General features: G+C 41.0%; 1 protein-coding gene across 1 annotated transcript in view; it reads left to right on the forward strand.

Annotated features, from left to right (window-relative positions):
- HMG20A (high mobility group 20A) overlaps nt 1-12,221 on the forward strand; it is a 69,435-nt gene extending 57,214 nt beyond the window's left edge. Inside the window, exons 7-10 of the mRNA XM_022580120.2 lie at nt 3,921-3,996; nt 4,703-4,918; nt 6,134-6,276; nt 9,755-12,221. Coding sequence (XP_022435828.1) covers nt 3,921-3,996; nt 4,703-4,918; nt 6,134-6,270 — 429 coding nt within the window. The 3' untranslated portion in view covers nt 6,271-6,276; nt 9,755-12,221. The remainder of the gene's footprint in view (nt 1-3,920; nt 3,997-4,702; nt 4,919-6,133; nt 6,277-9,754) is intronic.
- The last annotated feature ends 7,513 nt before the right edge of the window (nt 12,222-19,734 follow it).

Consider the following 19,734-nt stretch of genomic DNA (forward strand, 5'->3'; position numbering starts at 1 on the left):
CCTATTAAGCATCCTTTATAGCTTCTCTATCCTTACTGGTTACAAAAGAGAGTATGAACAGTAATCTAAAATATTAGAGCTCACATTTTCTAGTCAATGACTGACTCCTTTCATCACTATGGATTTTACTGCCCAAACCATATGTGGCATTTTTGCCTCTCATAAAGTTAATAGTTGCCATCAGAAAAGATTTAGTAGACTTAGTCATAGAAGCTGCTGCTACTGATTTGAGAAATGAAGGTTTTTTAAATACATTATTTAGTATGATATGAATTTCTATGATATATGAAAAGGAATAAGTCTCTGTGTGATTCCCCTGTTTCAGGATTAGACTCATGTGAAACACAGAAAAGGAGGGAGTAGGTGGAGAGCCAGCAGTAATTTCTCAAATGTGTGTACAGTAGGGTCTATAAATCTGTTGTATGCCCACATCAGGATAAAGCTCTCTTAGTAAGGTTGTTGACCCAATTAGTGTCCCCCACTTTATCAGTTTTTATTGAATAATATCTTACTAAACTAGGTAATTTCAAAAGAGTTGCAATAAAAAAAAACCTCTTAGACAATTGTTAAACATATTTACACATAACCTCTTAGAGTATAATAAGAGTTAAGAAAAATAAGAAAACACTACAAGTGGAAAACAAAAGGAGCCACAGAAGCCCCCATGGAAAGGAGGAACTGAATCAGACCTTAAAGATGACCAGGTTTTGTGGGGCACTTCAGATATATTTATATTCATATATATATATATATATGTAAAATGGCTTGAGCAGAGTTATGAGGAAGCTAATAAAAGAGCAAGTACCTTGCAAAGTGCCTAAAACATCACAGTTTCTAAAAACATGCTTATTTCCCTTTACTTATCCTATTAGGAATAAAATGGCAAATGCCATAAAATAGTCTTCGAGCTCACTTCAAAACTACTAAGACCTCAGAAACCCTCTCGACTGACCCCCTCATTTTGCTGGTGAGGAAAATGACTTGCCTGAGACAGGAAAGAACTTCCCAGAGTCACTTATTGAATTAATTAGAGGCAGAATTGTGACTGAAAGCCAGGCCTCTGTAGCCCCATCTTATTTAGCAGTCCTGGCAGCACCTGCCACGTTATATGGAGTAAACAGCGTTGCAAGTTAAAATGGGCCAGGTTGCCTGTGATGTCAGCAAAATTTGTTGCCACTTGAGACAGAAACGATTTGATTTGTGTGTATGTAGTAAAGAAACCTATTGTATTCCCTAATGGAACTTAGATTCCTAAGACATTGTTGCCAAGGCAGTTACTGGAGAGCATATTAGAGCCAAAGAAATGCTGACCTGAAAGCCATTCAAGCCATTCTGCATAGCAGTGGGGCACTTAAGCCTGGTACACAATATTAAGAGCATTCCTTAAGGTAAAGGGCACTTGAGAGAAGCATATCACTCTCTATGAATTTCTGGCCCTGAGCCTAGATCACAGCAAAATAGTTTCAGTTCAAAAGGCCTCTGTTCTCTTACCCTCCACTCAATATATAGAATGAAAACCAAAGTGAAGAGTATTCTCGCTCCTCTCAAATCAAAAGCCAGCCTGCTAGACCCAGGAGTCAGCTAGTGTTACTCTCAAGAAAGTGTCTAAATCTCATGTGAGGACTAAGATAAAAACAATAATTTTGTTTCTCCTTTAATTTATGGGAAATGACAAAATGACACTCAGCCTGAACAAATTAGACCCTTTCAATGAAGAGGTAATGAAATCCTTATGATTTTAATCCCTTGAGTGACCCTTGGAGCAGCTTAAGTATATCTGAGCCCCCAAGAGGATCCTCTCCAATGCCAAGTAATGTACTCAGTAATGGAAGAGTGCTGATGGTTTTTATGACCACTCTTCAGTTAAGTAGAATTCTCTGTTGCCTCTCAGAGACTGAACAGTTTCATTTAATTGCTTTGGTGTTTCTTTCTTTGCACTCTAAGAATCTATACCAAAAGGCAGTGTGTTAATGCACCTATGTGGTGCTGTCCTCTGCCCTTATGTAGTTAGCCTGGTTTGGTTTGGACTGCTTTGGCAGGGAAGAGAGCAGAATTACCCATCTGAGCAGAATCTAGGCCTTGGAGAGGGCTCTCGGTACCATGGTAATGGGAGCCAAGCATCCCCACCTACCCATCTGACTGGCAGATATTCAGACCTATGGCTAGGTAAACTGATCTCATATAAGCCTGTGCAGTTAACTAAGAGACTGAACAAGATGGGATGATAAAATCATAAGGCCTTATCCTAAGTCATTTATGGACTTATGCTTATACCTGTTATGTCTTGTATAGTAAAAGAGTTAAAGAATATGGTAAGCCAGCAGAGTAGAGAGATAGTCACTGAGAAATATGCCTAAGATACCTTCTGGAACCAGCCTTTCTTGTCCATACATTAGTTCTCTTTGAAATCCACCAAGAGCTGGCTAGAGGTAGAGCTTTGCATGTTGAAACTGGGGCTTTCAGTGGTAATCTTGTTGTTTGTTTTTAAATTGTTCTGAAAAACTTCACTTTCTTTCTTTAAGAGGTAAAAGATAGGGTAAAAATTAAGTGCTGTGAAAGTGTCTTCAGGTAAATACATTGTTTTTCAGACTTCCATCTTAGACGTCTCTCTTGATCAGATGCCATTGGCAGGCAGCTTACACAGCACAGCCCTGACCCCTAAGGAGGCAGACACCAGTATGAAAACAGGATCTTGGCTGTCAGAATTCCCTCATAGGCTGTTAAGTGTTTAACCTTTCTACTGGGCCCCAAATCATATTTGTGTTCAAAGATAAAAGACTAGTGGTGGCAAAAGTAGGAAAGATACATTCTATCTCTGGCACTAAATGTGTTTCTATAGGAATGATTTCTAGATTTTTTAAACTGTTCTTTATGTTATAAAGGTTTTGGAATCTTCAGATTTCACTATCAATTTCTTCAGTACTCATTTCCCACTGTTCTCTTTACCATCTTATATTATGCAAGATTTTAAATACTGCCAAGACACTTATAATTTATGTTCTTAATGCTTTCAACTTCAAATTCATTGTAGAAACTGCAGACAAAGCATTTTGAAATATTGACTTTATTCACAAGGATCATTGTGGAATATATTTTGCAGTGGTTTTGTGAGACTTTTATTTTTAATGGCTTATTGGTGAATTCATTTTAGGTTTATTATTCTTTTCTATCTCGCATAATCCTTGGGATTTTCATACTTAGACCCAGTTATTTCTGGATTTTTGGTTTTGTTTGTTTGTTTTTCCTGTGTCTGAAGAAAGTCTAAAAGATCCCCAACTATAGGCTGCCCTTGTAAATAAGTAGAAGTAAAAGTAGAAATCCCAGTGGAGTACCATTATTATTGCTCATGGCTGGCAGATCTCTGCTTAAAATTCTTATTGTCCACTCTGCAAATTTAGATTGCATAATCCTATCTCAGAGAGCACTTTATGTATATAAAGTGTATATACATAAATGTATATACATGTATATAAAGTGCTTTATGTATATAAAGCACTTTATGTATAAAAAGCACTTTATGTATATAACCAACAGAAGCAACAGAAAAAAAACCTAGAAATTCTCTTTCTATATTCCTGCCTCAACCACTTTCTCCACTGTATACTGTTGACTATTCGAAGCACAGAGCTAAGAAATGGTTTCCAAAATCTCCATTAGGGAAGTTTATGTAGGTTTGTTTTAAGGTTTCTCATTGCACAGCAGTTGTCACCTGAGAGATCTGAATGTTTGACCTGCTTGAGCTCTATGAAAGTTTGGTTCCAAAGAAAAGGTGAATACATTTTCCTCACAGCCCCACCTAGACTGATTCCTGCTCATCCTACTATTTCTTTAAGGAAAACATGACCGTTGTGCCTTTAGGCACTACTGTTTAATTTAGCTTCTGTTTAAGAATTAACTATTTTGTTACTCTTGATTCACAGAAAGAAGCAGAGGTAAAGGAACGGTCTGTTTTTGACATCCCTATATTTACAGAGGAATTCCTGAACCACAGCAAAGGTGATTACCAAAGGATCGTTTTGTGTTACTCAGGTCTATGACAGGGGATTTAGTTGTCGGGAGGAATTCATTGCTGAAAAGCAACGGTAGTGATATTCCAGACCCTGGGACTGGTCTGGAAGAAGAAAACTGCTTCCATTTCACTCTGTATTAAAAGCAGCTACTCAGAGACCCGTGGAGGACAGCTGAGCCAGTGTTGTCAAAGCTGCTTTAGTCTCTGGATCAGAGGAAATAAATATACATCACTAATTCAATTGCTTTCAGGCTCTTAGCCTAGAACCCTTTGTACAAATGAAAGCTTACATGGATGTCCAAAATATAAAATAAATATGAGTAAAGCTGACCCCACTGCAGTAAAGATGTGGACCCACAGCTGTGCTTGCCCAGTCTCCCAGGATCCCCCTGTGGAACCCCTCAGGCTTATCATTGCACAGCTTTAAAAAATCAAACAAACAAACAAATACTGGGAATTGCAGCTGTTCCTTACAATCTTAAGTATAGAATATGACCAGCTTTAAGAATTAAAATAACTCTGGGGAGCCAGGCGTTTTCCTGCTGAAATTGCTATCTGGAAGGCCATAATGAGAATAGGGACATGAGGAGGGGTAGCTAATTAGAGACAGCTAAGCAGGACTTCCTGTAAGAGTCATCGGGACTCCTCAGAGAGGCTGGTATTACCTGTGTTTTGTCGGGGTTTTGTCCTCAGCTCGGGAGGCAGAGCTCCGTCAGCTTCGAAAATCCAACATGGAGTTTGAGGAAAGGAACGCAGCCCTGCAAAAGCACGTGGAGAGCATGCGCACAGCGGTGGAGAAGCTGGAGGTGGACGTGATCCAGGAGCGGAGCCGCAACACCGTCTTACAGCAGCACCTGGAGACCCTGCGGCAGGTGTTGACAAGCAGCTTCGCCAGCATGCCCTTGCCTGGTAATGTCATCCCTAGCTGAGCCCTGTAAAGTGGCAGGGGTGGGGGGAGGTGCTGTTCATGTTGGTACTGGTGTGGTGAGGCTGAAGTCTCACCTCCAGAGGAAAATCAGTAAACTCAGAGGTTTTTGTGGGCCATGTAATAGAATCTCAGCATTGGTTAAAATCATCCAGAATTTCAGGCTCTCTGCTCAGTTAAATTTTTCTTCAGTTATATTTTCATACAGTCTACTTTCTATTAAGCTTAATTTGATATTCTGAACAGTGGAAACTGAGTGATATTAAAGTCCTGAGTGGAGCACTTTTTTTTGTTTTTTAAATTGTGGTGTAATTGACATATAACATTGTGTTAGTTTCAGGTGTACAACGTAATGATTCACTATCTGTATACACTGTGAAATGATCACCACAATCTAGTACCATGCATCACCATACAGAGTTACCAAAAAAATTTTTTCTTGTGATGAGAACTTTTAAGATATACTTTCTTGGCAACTGTCAAACATGTAGTACAATATTATTGACTACAGTCACCATGCTGTACATTACATCCCCATGACTTAATTTATAACTAGAAGTTTTTATTTCTTGATCCCCTCCCCCAACTCACCCATCCCCCCAGAGCATTTTTCTGATGTATATTTGCTTGCTTTGTAATATTGTCTTAATGGGAAGGAAAAGGAAAATAAATACTAGTATTTATTTTTTTCTTTTTTTTTTTGCGGTACGCGGGCCTCTCACCGCTGCGGCCTCTCCCGCCGCGGAGCACAGGCTCCGGACGCGCAGGCCCAGCGGCCATGGCCCACGGGCCCAGCCGCTCCACGGCACGTGGGATCCTCCCGGACTGGGGCACAAACTCGTGTCCCCCGCATCAACAGGCGGACTCTCAACCACTGCGCCACCAGGGAAACCCATAGTATTTCTTATATACTCTTTCATTTTGGAAATAGTTACAGCAGAGCTGGGAGAGTCTTTAACCTTTTGTGCTATGCAACTACACCTATATACTGCACAGCAATTATATAGCCCATCTGTTTATTTAGAGTATGTGGATTAATTTCATTTCTTTGAGGTCTAAAAGTCTCTCTGAAAATAAAATCTGCTCTATGGAGCAGACCACATTAGAGTCAAGTTTCTTTTGCTGTGGAATCACTGATCTGTGTTATGGTTGAACTGAATGGGAGGATTTTCTTACTTTCTCTTCTTATCTCACTTCAGGAAGTGGAGAGACACCTACAGTGGACACTATCGACTCCTATATGAACAGACTGCACAGTATTATTTTAGCTAATCCCCAAGACAATGAAAACTTCATAGCTACAGTTCGAGAAGTTGTGAACAGGCTTGATCGTTAGGGAATGGTGAGTGCTCACTGACATGATTCGTATGTGCCAGCGTGTCATCAAAAATAAGATGGCATTAGACTTTATCAATACTAGTAAAACCCTGGAATTACATTGAATAAGTGAGTTGGAGACTTGATTAAGATTCCTGTTGCATGGTTGCTAAATGTAGTAAATAGTGTTGGAAAACTGAATCAAGATAGTTTTTCTTCATGCATGCCTCCACATGGCTTAATGGAAAGAGCGTGATTTTTGTGGTTGGACCTCAGTTCTAGCTTTGTCACTTATGAGCTGTATTCTCAGGTATTAGTTTCCCAAAGAGCTTTGAAGGGTGAGTGAGAAATTTAGAGAAAACAACACATAGAACAAAATAAATATCACTTAATTGCTAAGCTTCCTTTCCCCTGTAAAGTTAATGGTAATTTACAATAGTCAGTGAGACATTGTATGTGTACAAGACTCTATAAGTAAGAAGCTTTTCATTTATCACTCAATATCAGAGTAACTGTAGTATGTTAAATGTTAATGTGGACTAACCTTACAGTGAAACAGTTAATGCCTTGATTAAATATATTAAAAAATAAATGAACTCTCAATAAGTAGAAAGAGAGAAAAGAGAAAATAAGCTTTTTAAAAACATATTCAACAAATGACTAGTAGTATGTGTTGCATCCTTTTAGAAGAGAAAAAAGTACATTTCCCAAAGGGATCTGCTTATATAAACTTTGTGGTACTAATGGTCAGTCATCAGGTATCATCACTCAAATTCCTGTAGAGATAGGGTACCCTTTAGTATGTCATTCCACAAAATTGACAGCCCTTTGGTCTGTCAGTTAAATTGTTCCATACCTGCAGACATATAAACTGTGTGGAAATCTTGGGGTTGGACCATACAATGAGTGGCCATATATGAATACTAAAACAAGAGTGGATAGCAGGATATGCTCCTTAGAATGGCTGGTCATGGGCTTGGATCCTTATTTATTTGTCTTGCAGGTACATGAGCACACTCATATACATACTAACATTCTAACATGGTCTGGACCTTGAGCAACATGTGCAAGAATAAATAAAACCCATGATTCTTTATCTAATGAGGCCACATCTGGCAGCATAGACAAAAGCAGTAGTCTTTATCCTTCTTGTCCAAGCCCTCAAATAGTAACTGTACAAGGCAATTTATTATACTTTAGCCTCAGCCGTGCTCTGATGGGGAAAGGATTACTGTCCTTCTAGTGAGTAGCCAGATGGAACAGACCATACTTCTAAGAGATGGCTGGACTCCCTGCAGAATAAAGAAATGGCATTACTGCTGCTGTTTTGTGAAGGGAACAGCTTGTAAATCTAGGCTTGGGATTTTTAGGAGCTCGTCATCTTTCTCATTTTCACACAGTGTTTTCAATTAACACTCTTGTAGGCTTGAAAAGAGAGAGCTGGGAGAAACAGTGTGGAGGATTGTGAAAGAACACAGTAATTGATAACGTGGTGTCTCCTCACATAGGTATAGGGCAGTTATTGCAAGTTCTGAGCCAAAAATGGTTTTCCATTTTGAGCATTTGGCCAGTAAGACTCTCCTAAAGCTTTATCTATCTTAAGGATATAAACTGTAGTATCTGCTTTCCGAGGTGTCTTTGAAAACCTAGAATGTGATGATTATTCTTGATTTTAACCTACAAATATTTTGCCCTTGAAAGAAACAGTACCTGAAAATGTGAACCGTTTTATTACCGCAGATTCTTACAATCTAGCCATATAAACATAACTAAGAATGGATAGTTCTCCGTACCCTCTGAAACTGTCAAATGAAACAATTATAAAGACTGTGATTAACACTAGCTTGCCCTCATTATACAAATATGTACAGACAGCTAGGCCTGATGCCCCCAGCATTCATGGTGCAATTAATTACTCTGACATGAGCTTGGCAAAGGTTTCTTCCATTGTCAGGACCCAGTGAGTGAAAGGAAGCTAATGGTCTACAGCTTTAGAGGAGCATATAAGAGCTGGAAGGGGTGTTTAGAAATCCCATTATTTTACATATGAAGAAACTGAGTCCCAAAGAGGCAGAATCTCTTGCCTGAAAATACCTGAGTATGTGGGTGCAGAATCCAGAACTAGAACACATGTATCTAAACTCAGTGGGGTTTCTAAAACGTTGATACAAGGAGGTAGGGATGAGTGTAAGGGGAAAGCACTAAAAAAAATTTTAGAATGAGAGCATTAAGATAAATGGGAGGTAATTAGGAAAAAATTACAATCCAGCAATTATAATGTTATAAAATTTTGGTCAGCCATTTTATAATTATTTTTATAGTTATACAATGGAAGAATTACCCCAGCTGTCATCTTTCTTTGTGGCTGACTTGTACTTAGAAAAAGTGGAGCTGGGAGGAAGTCATGGGGGTGATTTCATATTGACAGATGACTACTGTATATAAACTATCAAAAGCCATATGTTGCTTGATTTCAGTTGAACCAAGTGATAAATATTTGCCTGTTTGAGGATTGGAAAAAAATATATATATGTGATTGCCTTTTTATCAATGTAAAAATGTATTCATCTTATGCACACAGTACATCCCTATCCATGCAGAGGGCCTTAGATTTATACTTGAAGAAAATTGGTTTTGATTGACCAGGACTAAAGTAAAGTACTAATTTTTCATCATCAGATTTGTCCCTGATACTTGCTTTTCTGTGTTTGGCTGGCAATTTTCCAACCTCCCCATTGTGGCTGAGCTGGAGCAGGGCCACATTTTTCATTGAAATGTTGTCTAAAATGCCTCAGTGAGGTTGGTTGCTTGCAGCTTTATGAGCTCTTTAGTTTACATACACCCTGCTACTCACCGTAACCCTTTTTTTTTTTTTTTGGCCACGTAGCACTGGGTGTTTATTCTGCATAATAATAATAATAAACGACACTGTGAGCATTTACACATGCTGGCACATCCTAAGTACTTTACGTGTGCTGGCTCATTGACTCCTTGCCACAACTCCATGAAGTTTTTCTTTTTTCCATTTAATTTAATTTTATTTTTTTATTAATTTTAACTGGAGTACAGTTGCTTTACAATGTTGTGTTAGTTTCTGCTGTACAGCAAAGTGAATCAGCCATAGTATACACATATCCCCTCTTTTTTGGATTTCTTTCCCATTTAGGTCACCACAGAGCACTGAGTAGAGCTCCCTGTGCTCTACAGTCGGTTCTCATTAGTCATTTATTTTATACATAGTATCAAGAGTGTATATATGTCGATCCCAATCTCCCAGTTCCTCCCACACCCCCCTCCCCCTTGGTATCCATATGTTTGTTCTCTACGTCTGTGTCTCTATTTCTGCTTTGTAAATAAGAACATCTATACCATTCTTCTAGGTTCCACGTACCTTAACCCTTTTGAAAATAGAGCAAAGCATTATTTTAACCCATAGCCCTAACCCTTTCTGATCTGTGCTTACGTTTTGGTATCCTTTTTTTTTTTTTCTCCCAATTCTACAGGTCTTAGAGCTCCAAGATGTTCTGTAAGTGGTTTTACTTGTTTGGAATGAGAAGCCATCCATGGAAATTTGAATTGAGTGGAGGCAGAGAGGGAGGTACAGATTACTCTGCTTGTGAAGGAACTGTCAATTGAGTTAAATGCCTTCACCCCAGGAAGCCATATGAGGGAGCAACAAAAGGAACATGTATGTGAACTTCCTATGGAATCGTCTTCGTGAAGCTTTGACTGTGTACAGCCACTCTCCCGAGTCTTCAGTTTCCTATCATTTCTATTTCTGTTGAAGTGGGTCTGCATATATTCTGCTGACCAGGCGCCCCTGAGACTGGCATCTTCTGCAGCAGAAAGGAAGCCTTCTTATTGTTCTGCTTCATTCAGATTGGACTCTTTTATCAGTGGCTCTGTGGTTTTATCAGTGGTTTTCCTACCTAGCTGTCACTTTTTCTTAATGCTTTTGGGGGTTATTTTTTTATTTCCTTCACCCCCACCAAGCTAGACATCTCCATTTTCTGACCTCTTGGCTTTGTTGCTCAGCAGGGTTCTGAAGGAGAGTTTCTGTCATTGGACAGGCCCAGTCTTCTCCCATCATTGTCCTGCTGTGACTCCAAAGAAAGGAGCTTCTTGTTGACAGTGTCCTGTGGAGTGAGGCTGTGTTTCGTATCCCACACAGCGCTCAGTGGGTGCCAGCCCTCGTGGAGGCTTTGTGGTTGCTGCCCTGAAGGAGAATGCTCTTTCCTTCCTCCTTGGTACTGCCTGCTGTTTTCTGAGCATTGCTCGTGCACATACCCTGCGTCCCAGCCCCAGCAAGGCTCTTCTGTTCCCATCTGTTGGCAGTGACTTGTGGAATATTTTTGCTGAGGAAAAGGTCATTGGTAAACAGGACAGAACGAGAAAAGTAGTTTCTCATTTGGTATTGAAAAAAATCCTGAAGTTTATCATAAGTGAAAACAGAGAGAATCCCTGTCTGCTTGAGGTGTACTGATTCATGGGTACGGATGGGTGGAAATGCCATTCAGAATAGCCTCCAGCTGATGGAGAAGGACACGGGGGAATTCTCATGTCCTTTGTCTTCCTTCTGTAATCATAACTGCAGAGTCTGTGTCAAAAGGACAGGCTTCCCTTCCTTCTCCCTGCTTAATTAGTAAGTGATTTTTTTTTTTTTTTTTTAAACACCAAAAGGGAAGAAGGGTTTCTGTTTCTCACCTCAGGGTTTGGTTTTGTTGTGTCGTGTTTGGATGCTCTGGAGCACGAGGCTGATGGTTGCGGCTGAGATCTTTGGAGCCAAAGCAGGGCATGCTGAGCCCATTGTCTAGGCACCACACCTCCGAAGGCGGGTGGAAGTGTGGCCCCCTCACAATATGCTCACAGGCCAGGGTGCAAGCCAGAAACCCCCGTCATGTTGCTGCCTCATCCTGTCTTCTCAGCATCTCCTCCCCTGATTTCTTTCTTAACCCAAAGGAAATAAAACAACAAAAAAAAACCTTTTTGAAAATTCTGATACGAACACACATCAAATTTCCATGTACCGAAGCCCATGTATCACCACTTGGCAGGCTTTTAGAATAAGAGCCCATCATTATCTATCTCTGTAAACCTAGCCAGCTCACCTGCTCTTCTCTATTTTCCTGTTTTCCTGCTCTCACCTGCCATTCCTGTGACTTCTTTCAGACTCCCTGCCTGCTAAGTCCAAGCTGGAATGCACTGTCTGTGGCAGGACATCCAAGCCGGTTCTGGAAGTTTGTGTCTGCCTTCTGCCAAATACTTTCTCTCCTTTCTTCCTCCTACTCTCTGTTTCTCCTTTGTGTCAGTTTTGCACAGCGTTCTTAGCAGTGCCGTAGACCAGGAAAGGCTGTAAGCTGGTCCAAAGATCATCGTTCTCCTGAGTCTAGCTAGGATACCTGACATTGACTTGAGACATCTGCATATTCAGGAAAGCACGAGATCTCGAGAAAGCCTTCAGTCTGAAATCATTTTCACAAAATAACAGCCTGCTTTTGACATGCTGGCTGGCCCTCCTAGCAGCAACACACCTAACTCACTGGTGGCTGGGATTCAGCTGCCACAAAACAAGCAGGTCTGCGTCACCTCCTCTCTCCTCTGTGCCCAGCCAGGAGGTACTAAATGAGGTCACAGGCTAACATGATACCTAATTCACATTTCCCAGTAAACTTGTAGATGTTATTGCACTTACATGTTCTTCTCAAGAAATAAGTTGTTGCCTGTTCAGTGTTACAGATTTCTTTCTTTTTATTGAAACACAAGGAGCAGCTGAGGAAAATGAGACAAAGTGTTTTATTTCTGACAAAATAAAATTTTAGAAAAAAATGTGTGTACATGTGTTTGAAACTGTTGAAATGCCAAGTTTTCTGTACAAGTGTTTTTGTAATTAAACTTTTAGATTTTCTTTGTTTTTTAAGAAGTCGATATGCTTGCTTGACATTTGCCTCATTAAAACTTTTCTGTGTTGAATCCACCCGATTCAGTTTTTACCTGCATTGCCTTTTCATCGTAAAGACTTTGTCAACTCTACATTAATCATCAAGTCTGTTGTGCTTTTAAAGCAGTAACACATTCATTTTACTAATTGCTTATTCAAAATGTGTCCTAGCCTGTTTGAGAATTCGGCTCTCTTAATGTATGTTGTAAGAATACAATGAGTTATAATTCATTTTAATGTAGCAGTAGTATTCTGGAGGCAACTTGAAAGTCTGATGTTCTTAAAGTCAGTGACTTCAGTCCCCTTGATAGGAGACTTTTGACTTCCTTTTGACTGAAGAGATAAATTGTCCTTAAATGCTTGCTTTTAAAAATAACCACTACTTCACCAATCAGAATCATTTTTAAAGGAAATTTGTCACCTACTTCCACCATGCTTTTAAAATCCTAGGGGTGAGCTCACCTGGCTTCCAAACCCTGCAGCTCTCCAAGTAGCTAGTTGTGTGGCATTGGGTGAGACTTGCTTTGTTCCAGCTTCAGTTTTCTCATCTGACATGCCTCAGCTCTCTTACACTTGTTAGAAAGATAGAATCAGGTAACAGAATCGACCATGCCTTGGAGGATATGAAGACTCTGTTACATGAATGCGAAGAATTGTTGAGGTAACTCAGTTAGGATCAGGCTTGACTACATTTAACAGAAACTCAAATCAGCAAAAGCTTGAATAAGAAACTTATCTCTCTCACTGAAAAGTATTCCAAAGGTAGGCAGTCCAAGACCAATATAGAGGCTCCTGTCTGCACCACAATATGGTTCCTTTCTCAGGGTCACCTCAAGGTCCAAAATAGCCACTTGACCATCAGCCGTCATTTGAAATTCCTGGCAGCATAAAGAAAAGAAAAAACCGGCAAGGACAAAACGGGCAAACTCAGCTGAGTCAGCACCCTTTAAAGAGCCTTCCTGGAAGCCACACTCAACTTCCAGAACACAATCACATGACAACAGCTAGCTATATGGAAGGCAGAGGAATCTCATCTTTCCTTGGGCATTACTGCCCCCAATAATATACAGGTTTTAGTCAGTAAGGAAGGAGAAAATAAATACAGAGTAGGCAGCTCAGTTAATTTCATGACTCACATGTGTGACTCCATGCATACACTAAGGCCAGCCCTGCTATATTAGTAAACAAGATGCATCATCTTGCCTTTGCCTCTTGGCTATCGAGAATGACCACGTACTTCCTTGGCACCTTTTTCCCCCTTAAACAGTCAGAAAGCTGACAACTTGCGTTAGCATTTCCTGTTCCCACCTTAGCTCCTCCCTTACCCTCAACACTGGTGGCCAGTCTTGTTTGGTAAAAGTCAACATAAACAGGTGGCAATATCTCCCCCAGTTGTTTGTTCCCTTTCTCTAACTGCTCAGCATCTGATGGATTAAAACAACAACAGGATAATCTTTCCCTGAGGGTGGAGAAATTGAAGTATTGCTTGGCGGAAAAGCTCATAGCTACTTCCTGCCCTCTAAATTTCCTGCCTTGCAACTGAGGGTTCCAAGGGCCTTTTCTTTGTTTTATTTATTTGCCTTTTGATACATAGCCTGTGCTCAGAAATATATTTTGTAATATCTATGGAAATAAACACTAGCTCATACACCAACTCACAAAAAAGATGAGGATCAAGAGTTACAAAGGTCAACTGAAAAATGTTAATGTACTTCCTCTCACCCAGAAGCCATTTCAGTTTAGTTTTCATGGGAATGTGGTCTATAGGGAGAAACTTCTGCCAGAAGCATAAATGTAAGCTCTGTTAGCCTAGAAAAATGCAGGAAGGAGAAGGAGCCACGAGATAGGGATGGCTTGGGGAAATTAAGAGCGGGGTCAATGCAGATTGTCCAAATAGAAGGATTTTTGTAAACCACCTACAACACTGGGTTGGTAAAGAAGATGCCTTAGATGTTTAGATAATATATAAGACAGTGGGTATAGAGGTAGTCTTCTGTCTGAGTCTCAAACACCACCTGACACTTGAGAGCCAGTTCTTTATAATCGGCTGCTGTGTTCTCCATTGCATGTCAGCTCACTATTTGGGGCCACAGGAGTATTTATAAAACACGTTTCTGCCCTTGGCGTGACAGTCTAGTGGGAAAGACAGACATCTGCATCAATTGTTCTAACACAGGACAGCTTGTATTGAATTTTAATAGTGGTAAATAATTTTGAAAGAATTGCTTGAATCTCATCTGACAAGAGCTGGTTTTTCCATAATTGCCAGAGAGTTTGCATGGGGAGCACAGCTGAGTCTTAGGAGATCAGCATCTTAACTAATAAGGACTTTATCTGAAATGTAAATGAAATATAAAAGTCTAGACTGATAACTATCAGAGTTTTTCTAGTAAAAGTTGAGGTAACTGGAAGGTAAGAGTAGTTGGATGATTGTAATTTAGACAATACTTTTTCAAAGTATGGTTTTGACTCATTAAGGGGACATTAAATCAATAAGTTGGTCAATAACATTTTTTAATTAAATTGAAGAGAAACGCTCAGAATGCATTCCATATAGTAAGGGTAAATATTATTTTGTGAAAACTTGTTTCCACTTCAGAACAGACACATGTGATGGGTTACAATGTGAAATGTACTTCTTACTGTAGGGTCACAATAAAGATAATCAATGACTGTTTCACTCCCTCTTAAATTGGATTGAACTGCTGGGTTCAAGTTTGGGCTCTGTGGTTTTCTACTTGTGTGACCTTAGGTACATTGCTTAAACCACTCTGTGGCTCAGCCTGTAACAGGGATATTTATAGTGTCTATTGTGTAGAATTTTTCTGTGGATTAGTTAATCCATGTAAGGTATTTAGTACCTGTCACAGAATAGACACCTAAGTAAATATTAGCTACTGTAATTTATGGAAGACTCAAGGGGAAAGAACAATTAGATACATACTATAGGCCAAGCACTTTGCTCTGCTTTTTATATAAATTATATATATCATTTAATTTGTACTACAACCTTATAGAGTAGGACTATTACACCCATTATCCAGTACATAAATTAAGACTCAAAGCTGATAAGCACCTTGCAGGTTATACAGCTGGGAAAAAGCAAAGAAGAGATTTATACCCAGATCGTTCTGACTCCAAATTCCACTGTGGCGGCCCTGTCTTAGAGATATTTAAGGAGAGTGACAAGAGTTCAAGCAGTGGCACAGTATGGGGGTTCTGAGAACCAGAATTTGACCTAATCATTCAGTGGTATTTGTTGAATGCCTTTCTTGTGTTAGGAGCTATCCTAGGTCCCTGTCCCCATGGAGTTTATATCCTGCTGGGGGAAAAGAGACTATAAACAAGTAACCTAACAGACTCATGTCAGCTAGTTGCCTAGAGGAGATGAAATGACACAAACTAACTAGGGTAGAGGAAAAGCCTCTCTGAAAAAGTAATGTTTAGAGAAAGCAGATTGATGTGAAGGAGGCAGCCCTGTGACGACTGGGAATAGAAAAAAAGCCAAGGTCCTGAGGCAGGAATGAACTCTTTGGGTTCAAGGGAAAAAAAACTAGTGAGGCTGGAACAGAGTAAATGAGAGGTAGAGTGCTTTGAAGATGCAAGGAAGGCAATAATGAGATTCTACAACACACAAATAACACACCTTGTAAAGCATGGTAAAGAGTTTAAATTGTATCCTAAGTATAGCGTGAAGAGAGTTCTACGTTAAGTGACAAGATCTGATTTATATTTTTAAAGGATCACCCTGGCTGCTGTGAAGGGAATTGTGAGGAGGCAAGAGAGGAATCAGAAAGGCTAATTAGGGCTTCCCTGGTGGCGCAGTGGTTGGGAGTCCGCCTGCCGATGGGGGGGACGCGGGTTCGTGCCCCGGTCTGGGAGGATCCCGCGTGCCGCGGAGCGGCTGGGCCCGTGGGCCATGGCTGCTGGGCCTGCGTGTCTGGAGCCTGTGCTCCGCGGCGGGAGAGATCACAGCAGTGAGAGGCCCGCGTACAGCAAAAAAAAAGGAAAGGCTAATTAGAAGGTTGGCCCATGGGGCTTCCCTGGTGGCACAGTGGTTAAGAATCCACCTGCCAATGCAGGGAACACGGGTTCAAGCCCTGGTCCGGGAAGATCCCACCTGCTGCGGAGCAACTAAGCCTGTGCGCCACAACTACTGAGGCTGCACTCTAGAGCCTGTGAGCCACAACTACTGAGCCCATCCACCGCAACTACTGAAGCCTGCGCGCCTGGAGCCCGTGCTCTGCAGCAAGAGAAGCCACCGCACCGCAATGAAGAGTAGCCCCTGCTCACGGCAACTAGAGAAAGCCTGCGCACAGCAATGAAGACCCAACGCGGGCAAAAATAAAATCAATTAATTAAAAAATAAATAAAGAAGTTTGGTTCAGGTGACAGTGGCTTAGTCTAAAGTGGAGGCAGTGGGGGCAAAAAAAAAAGAACTGCGAATGAATTCAGAACATATTTTGGAAGTATAATGAACATAAGTTGCTGAGGGATTGGATGTGGAGAATGAAGGAAAAAGAATCAAGAATGACCTGACCCCTAGACTTCTGGGCTTGAGCAACTGGGTAGTGGACAGAGGTGCCATGGCCTGAGAACGCATAGAGTTAAGGATGAAACATCGTGGAGGAAAAGAGCAAGAATTCTGTATGTGGACTTGCTAAATTTGAGATTCAACCAGCAGATCAACCCCTGGGCAAGACCCATCTCTCAGCTATTCGTTAAAAGGTTCCTTTCAGCTCTTAAAAGTCTGTGGTTCCGTGAGATTCTAACTTCAGGTCAGGGCTGCTAACATTCCTTTCATCCTCGGTGCCTGCGCACACACGCGTAGATCCGGTTACTCAAGCTGTTCACTGAACTATGAAATTAAGGAATGGTCTCCTTATTAATTTTTCAAGCTCCTTAGGAAAAGAATTTTTCAAACCTTCCATCTGCATTTGTTTAAGATTGGCATAAAGCAGCTGAATGTTCTAGGATATAAAAATCATACCATAACCTGATGGTTAGAAAATCCTGGGCAAGTAATAGAAAGCGTCTGCTTGAAGGAGACTGGATGAAAATATATTTGGCATCAGTCAAAGAAGGGAAATATGAGAAGACATTAGTGATACAGCCAAAAGGTTTATGGAATCAGCAAATGGGTTCCTGCTAGGGGTGCTTCTGCTATCTTCAAGGATAGAAATTAACTAAAGGCAGCTGGGTCCAGGCAGTGACTGTAAGATGATAACCTTCTATTTTTCTTGGGGCTGGTGGATTTTTCAAGTGGGCTTATATGTATCAAAAGAAGTTCTTGTTTTGCAGGACAAACTAATGTGGTCGTTATGGATTTTACTCATCCCTCAGGAGAATGAGTATTTTACATATATTCATTCATTCAAATATTTTCAAACAAGTACTTACTATGTGTCTAGGGTAGAAAGTTGAGGACCTCTCTCCCCTCAAGAAGTTCCCAATATAACACAAAAGAAACACAGGATCTGATAAATTATCAAATAGCTATAAGCAAAGTGTTCCTGAAAATGCAAAGGAAGGATTCAGCGGTTGTGCTTGGGGGAAGTCAAAAGAGGGCTTTACCAGGGTAACATTTTGAGGTAGGCCTTAAAAAAAGAGTAGTTCTTGAAGAGAAGCTAAAAATAGACCTGGAGCTATGAGTACATTTTTGGTGTACTCCAGTAATTTGGTGCGACTGGAACACAGGTTGTATCCAGGGTACTGATAAAAAATGAAGATAGTAAGGTTTTTTGAAAATGGATTACAAATGGGCCTTGAATTCCATACGAAGGGATTTAGCTTTTACTTTGCAGCCAGGGGGAAGGCATTAAGGCTGTTTTGCAAGGCAGTGATGTGAGATGAAGAAAAACTGGACCAGGGGTTCTTAAACATTTTTCTGCCACGAACACTTTAGGCAATCTGGTGAAGCCTGTAAACCCTTCTCAGAATAATGTTTCAAGTGCAGAAAATGAAATGCATAGCATTACCAAGGAAATCAACTATACTGAAAAATAACTATCAAAATATTAGCATTACTACTAAATATATTAATATGAAAAAAGTTATATGGGAATATCTGTGTTTCTTACTGAAGGATTAAATAATGTAATCTAGCAGCAGCTCTAATAACTACCATAATTTTAAAGCTGTAATGATCATAAATGATATTTCAATGTTGTAAAAATATCTGTGATTCAAGGGGCTTCCCTGGTGGCGCAGTGGTTGAGAGTCCGCCTGCCGGTGCAGGGGACGCGGGTTCGTGCCCCGGTCCGGGAGGATGGGCCATGGCCGCTGGGCCTGCGCTCCGCGGCGCGAGGGGCCGCAGCGGTGAGAGGCTCGCGTACCGCAAAAAAAAAAAAAAAAAAGTATCTGTGATTCTGTGGGTGCCGAAGTCACTGGTCCTGTCAGTACTCCTGGGGCTGGTTGCCAACATTTATAATCAAAGGCAGTGCAAATTTTCAGTTAGAGGTTTATGAAAATCAAGATGTAATTTTTTTCCCCATCCATGCCTGCAGTTCTTAGTCCTTGCCAGATTCCTAAATTCAAGACAGTATGGAGATAGACTGGTTAGGAGACCGTCAAAAAACTCAGGTCAAGAAGTAAGAAGAGCCTGTATTGGGAGTGGTAAAGGAGCAGACTGGACAAACATTTGGTAATTTGGCTTGGTTTCTCCCAACCCACAATGAGGAATCCTTCTCAAGGAGGAACCTGGGGGTAACATGTGGTCTGACCAGGCAGACTCCCCAGGAAGGAAGCATAAATCCTTTTAGCGGCTGTGCATACTGCAGTATCGTTTTCATTAACTTGTTCAGCTGATACTGATTACTCTCTGTGGCAGACTCGAGGAATACAGCAACACAGACATGGCTCTTGCTTTCATGGAGCTTACCGTCTAGTGGAAGAAACATGATGCAACAAAACAAAACAGACAGAAACTTCCACTGGTGGTCCAGCTGTTATGACTCCATACTCCCAATGCAGGGGGGGCCTGAGTTTGATCCCTGGTCAGGGAACTAGATCCCACATGCTGCAACTAAAAGAGCCTGCATGCCGCAACTAAGACCCTACATGCCACAACAAAGATCCAGGCGGCAGGGTTTTTTTTGTTTGTTTTTGGTTTTTTGGTGCTTTAGAGGAACTGAATGAAAATCAAGGGAGTGGGGCAGAAAAAGCAAGGGGAAGAGTGGCAAAAGGCAGAGAGGAGCTAGACCGTATGAGGTCTTGTGGACCATCCAAAGGATTTGGGATATGAAGTGCAGGGGGAAACCATTGAAGGTTTCAAAGAGGGAAGTGATATAATCCAATTTGTGGTTTTCAAAAATTCTCCTGGCTGCTCTCTGAATAGTGGGTTGTGGAGAGCACTCACTGAAGTAGGGAGGTCAGCTGAGGCTGTGGTCCCTGGTGAGAGATGATGGGAGCTCGGACTGAGGCTGTAGCAGAGAAGAATGAAGGGGAGAAGAGTGTGGAACAAAGAACAGGAAGAGCTATGGGCTAGAGGTGCGAAGGAGGGAGGGAGAGAGCAGCTGCAGATGAACCTCAGGCTTCAAACAGATC

The sequence above is a fragment of the Delphinapterus leucas genome, chromosome 2, assembly GCF_059928025.1.
Source record: "Delphinapterus leucas isolate spDelLeu-1000000601 "Yukka" chromosome 2, BTC_Dleu_Yukka2, whole genome shotgun sequence".
Classification (NCBI taxonomy): domain Eukaryota; kingdom Metazoa; phylum Chordata; class Mammalia; order Artiodactyla; family Monodontidae; genus Delphinapterus; species Delphinapterus leucas.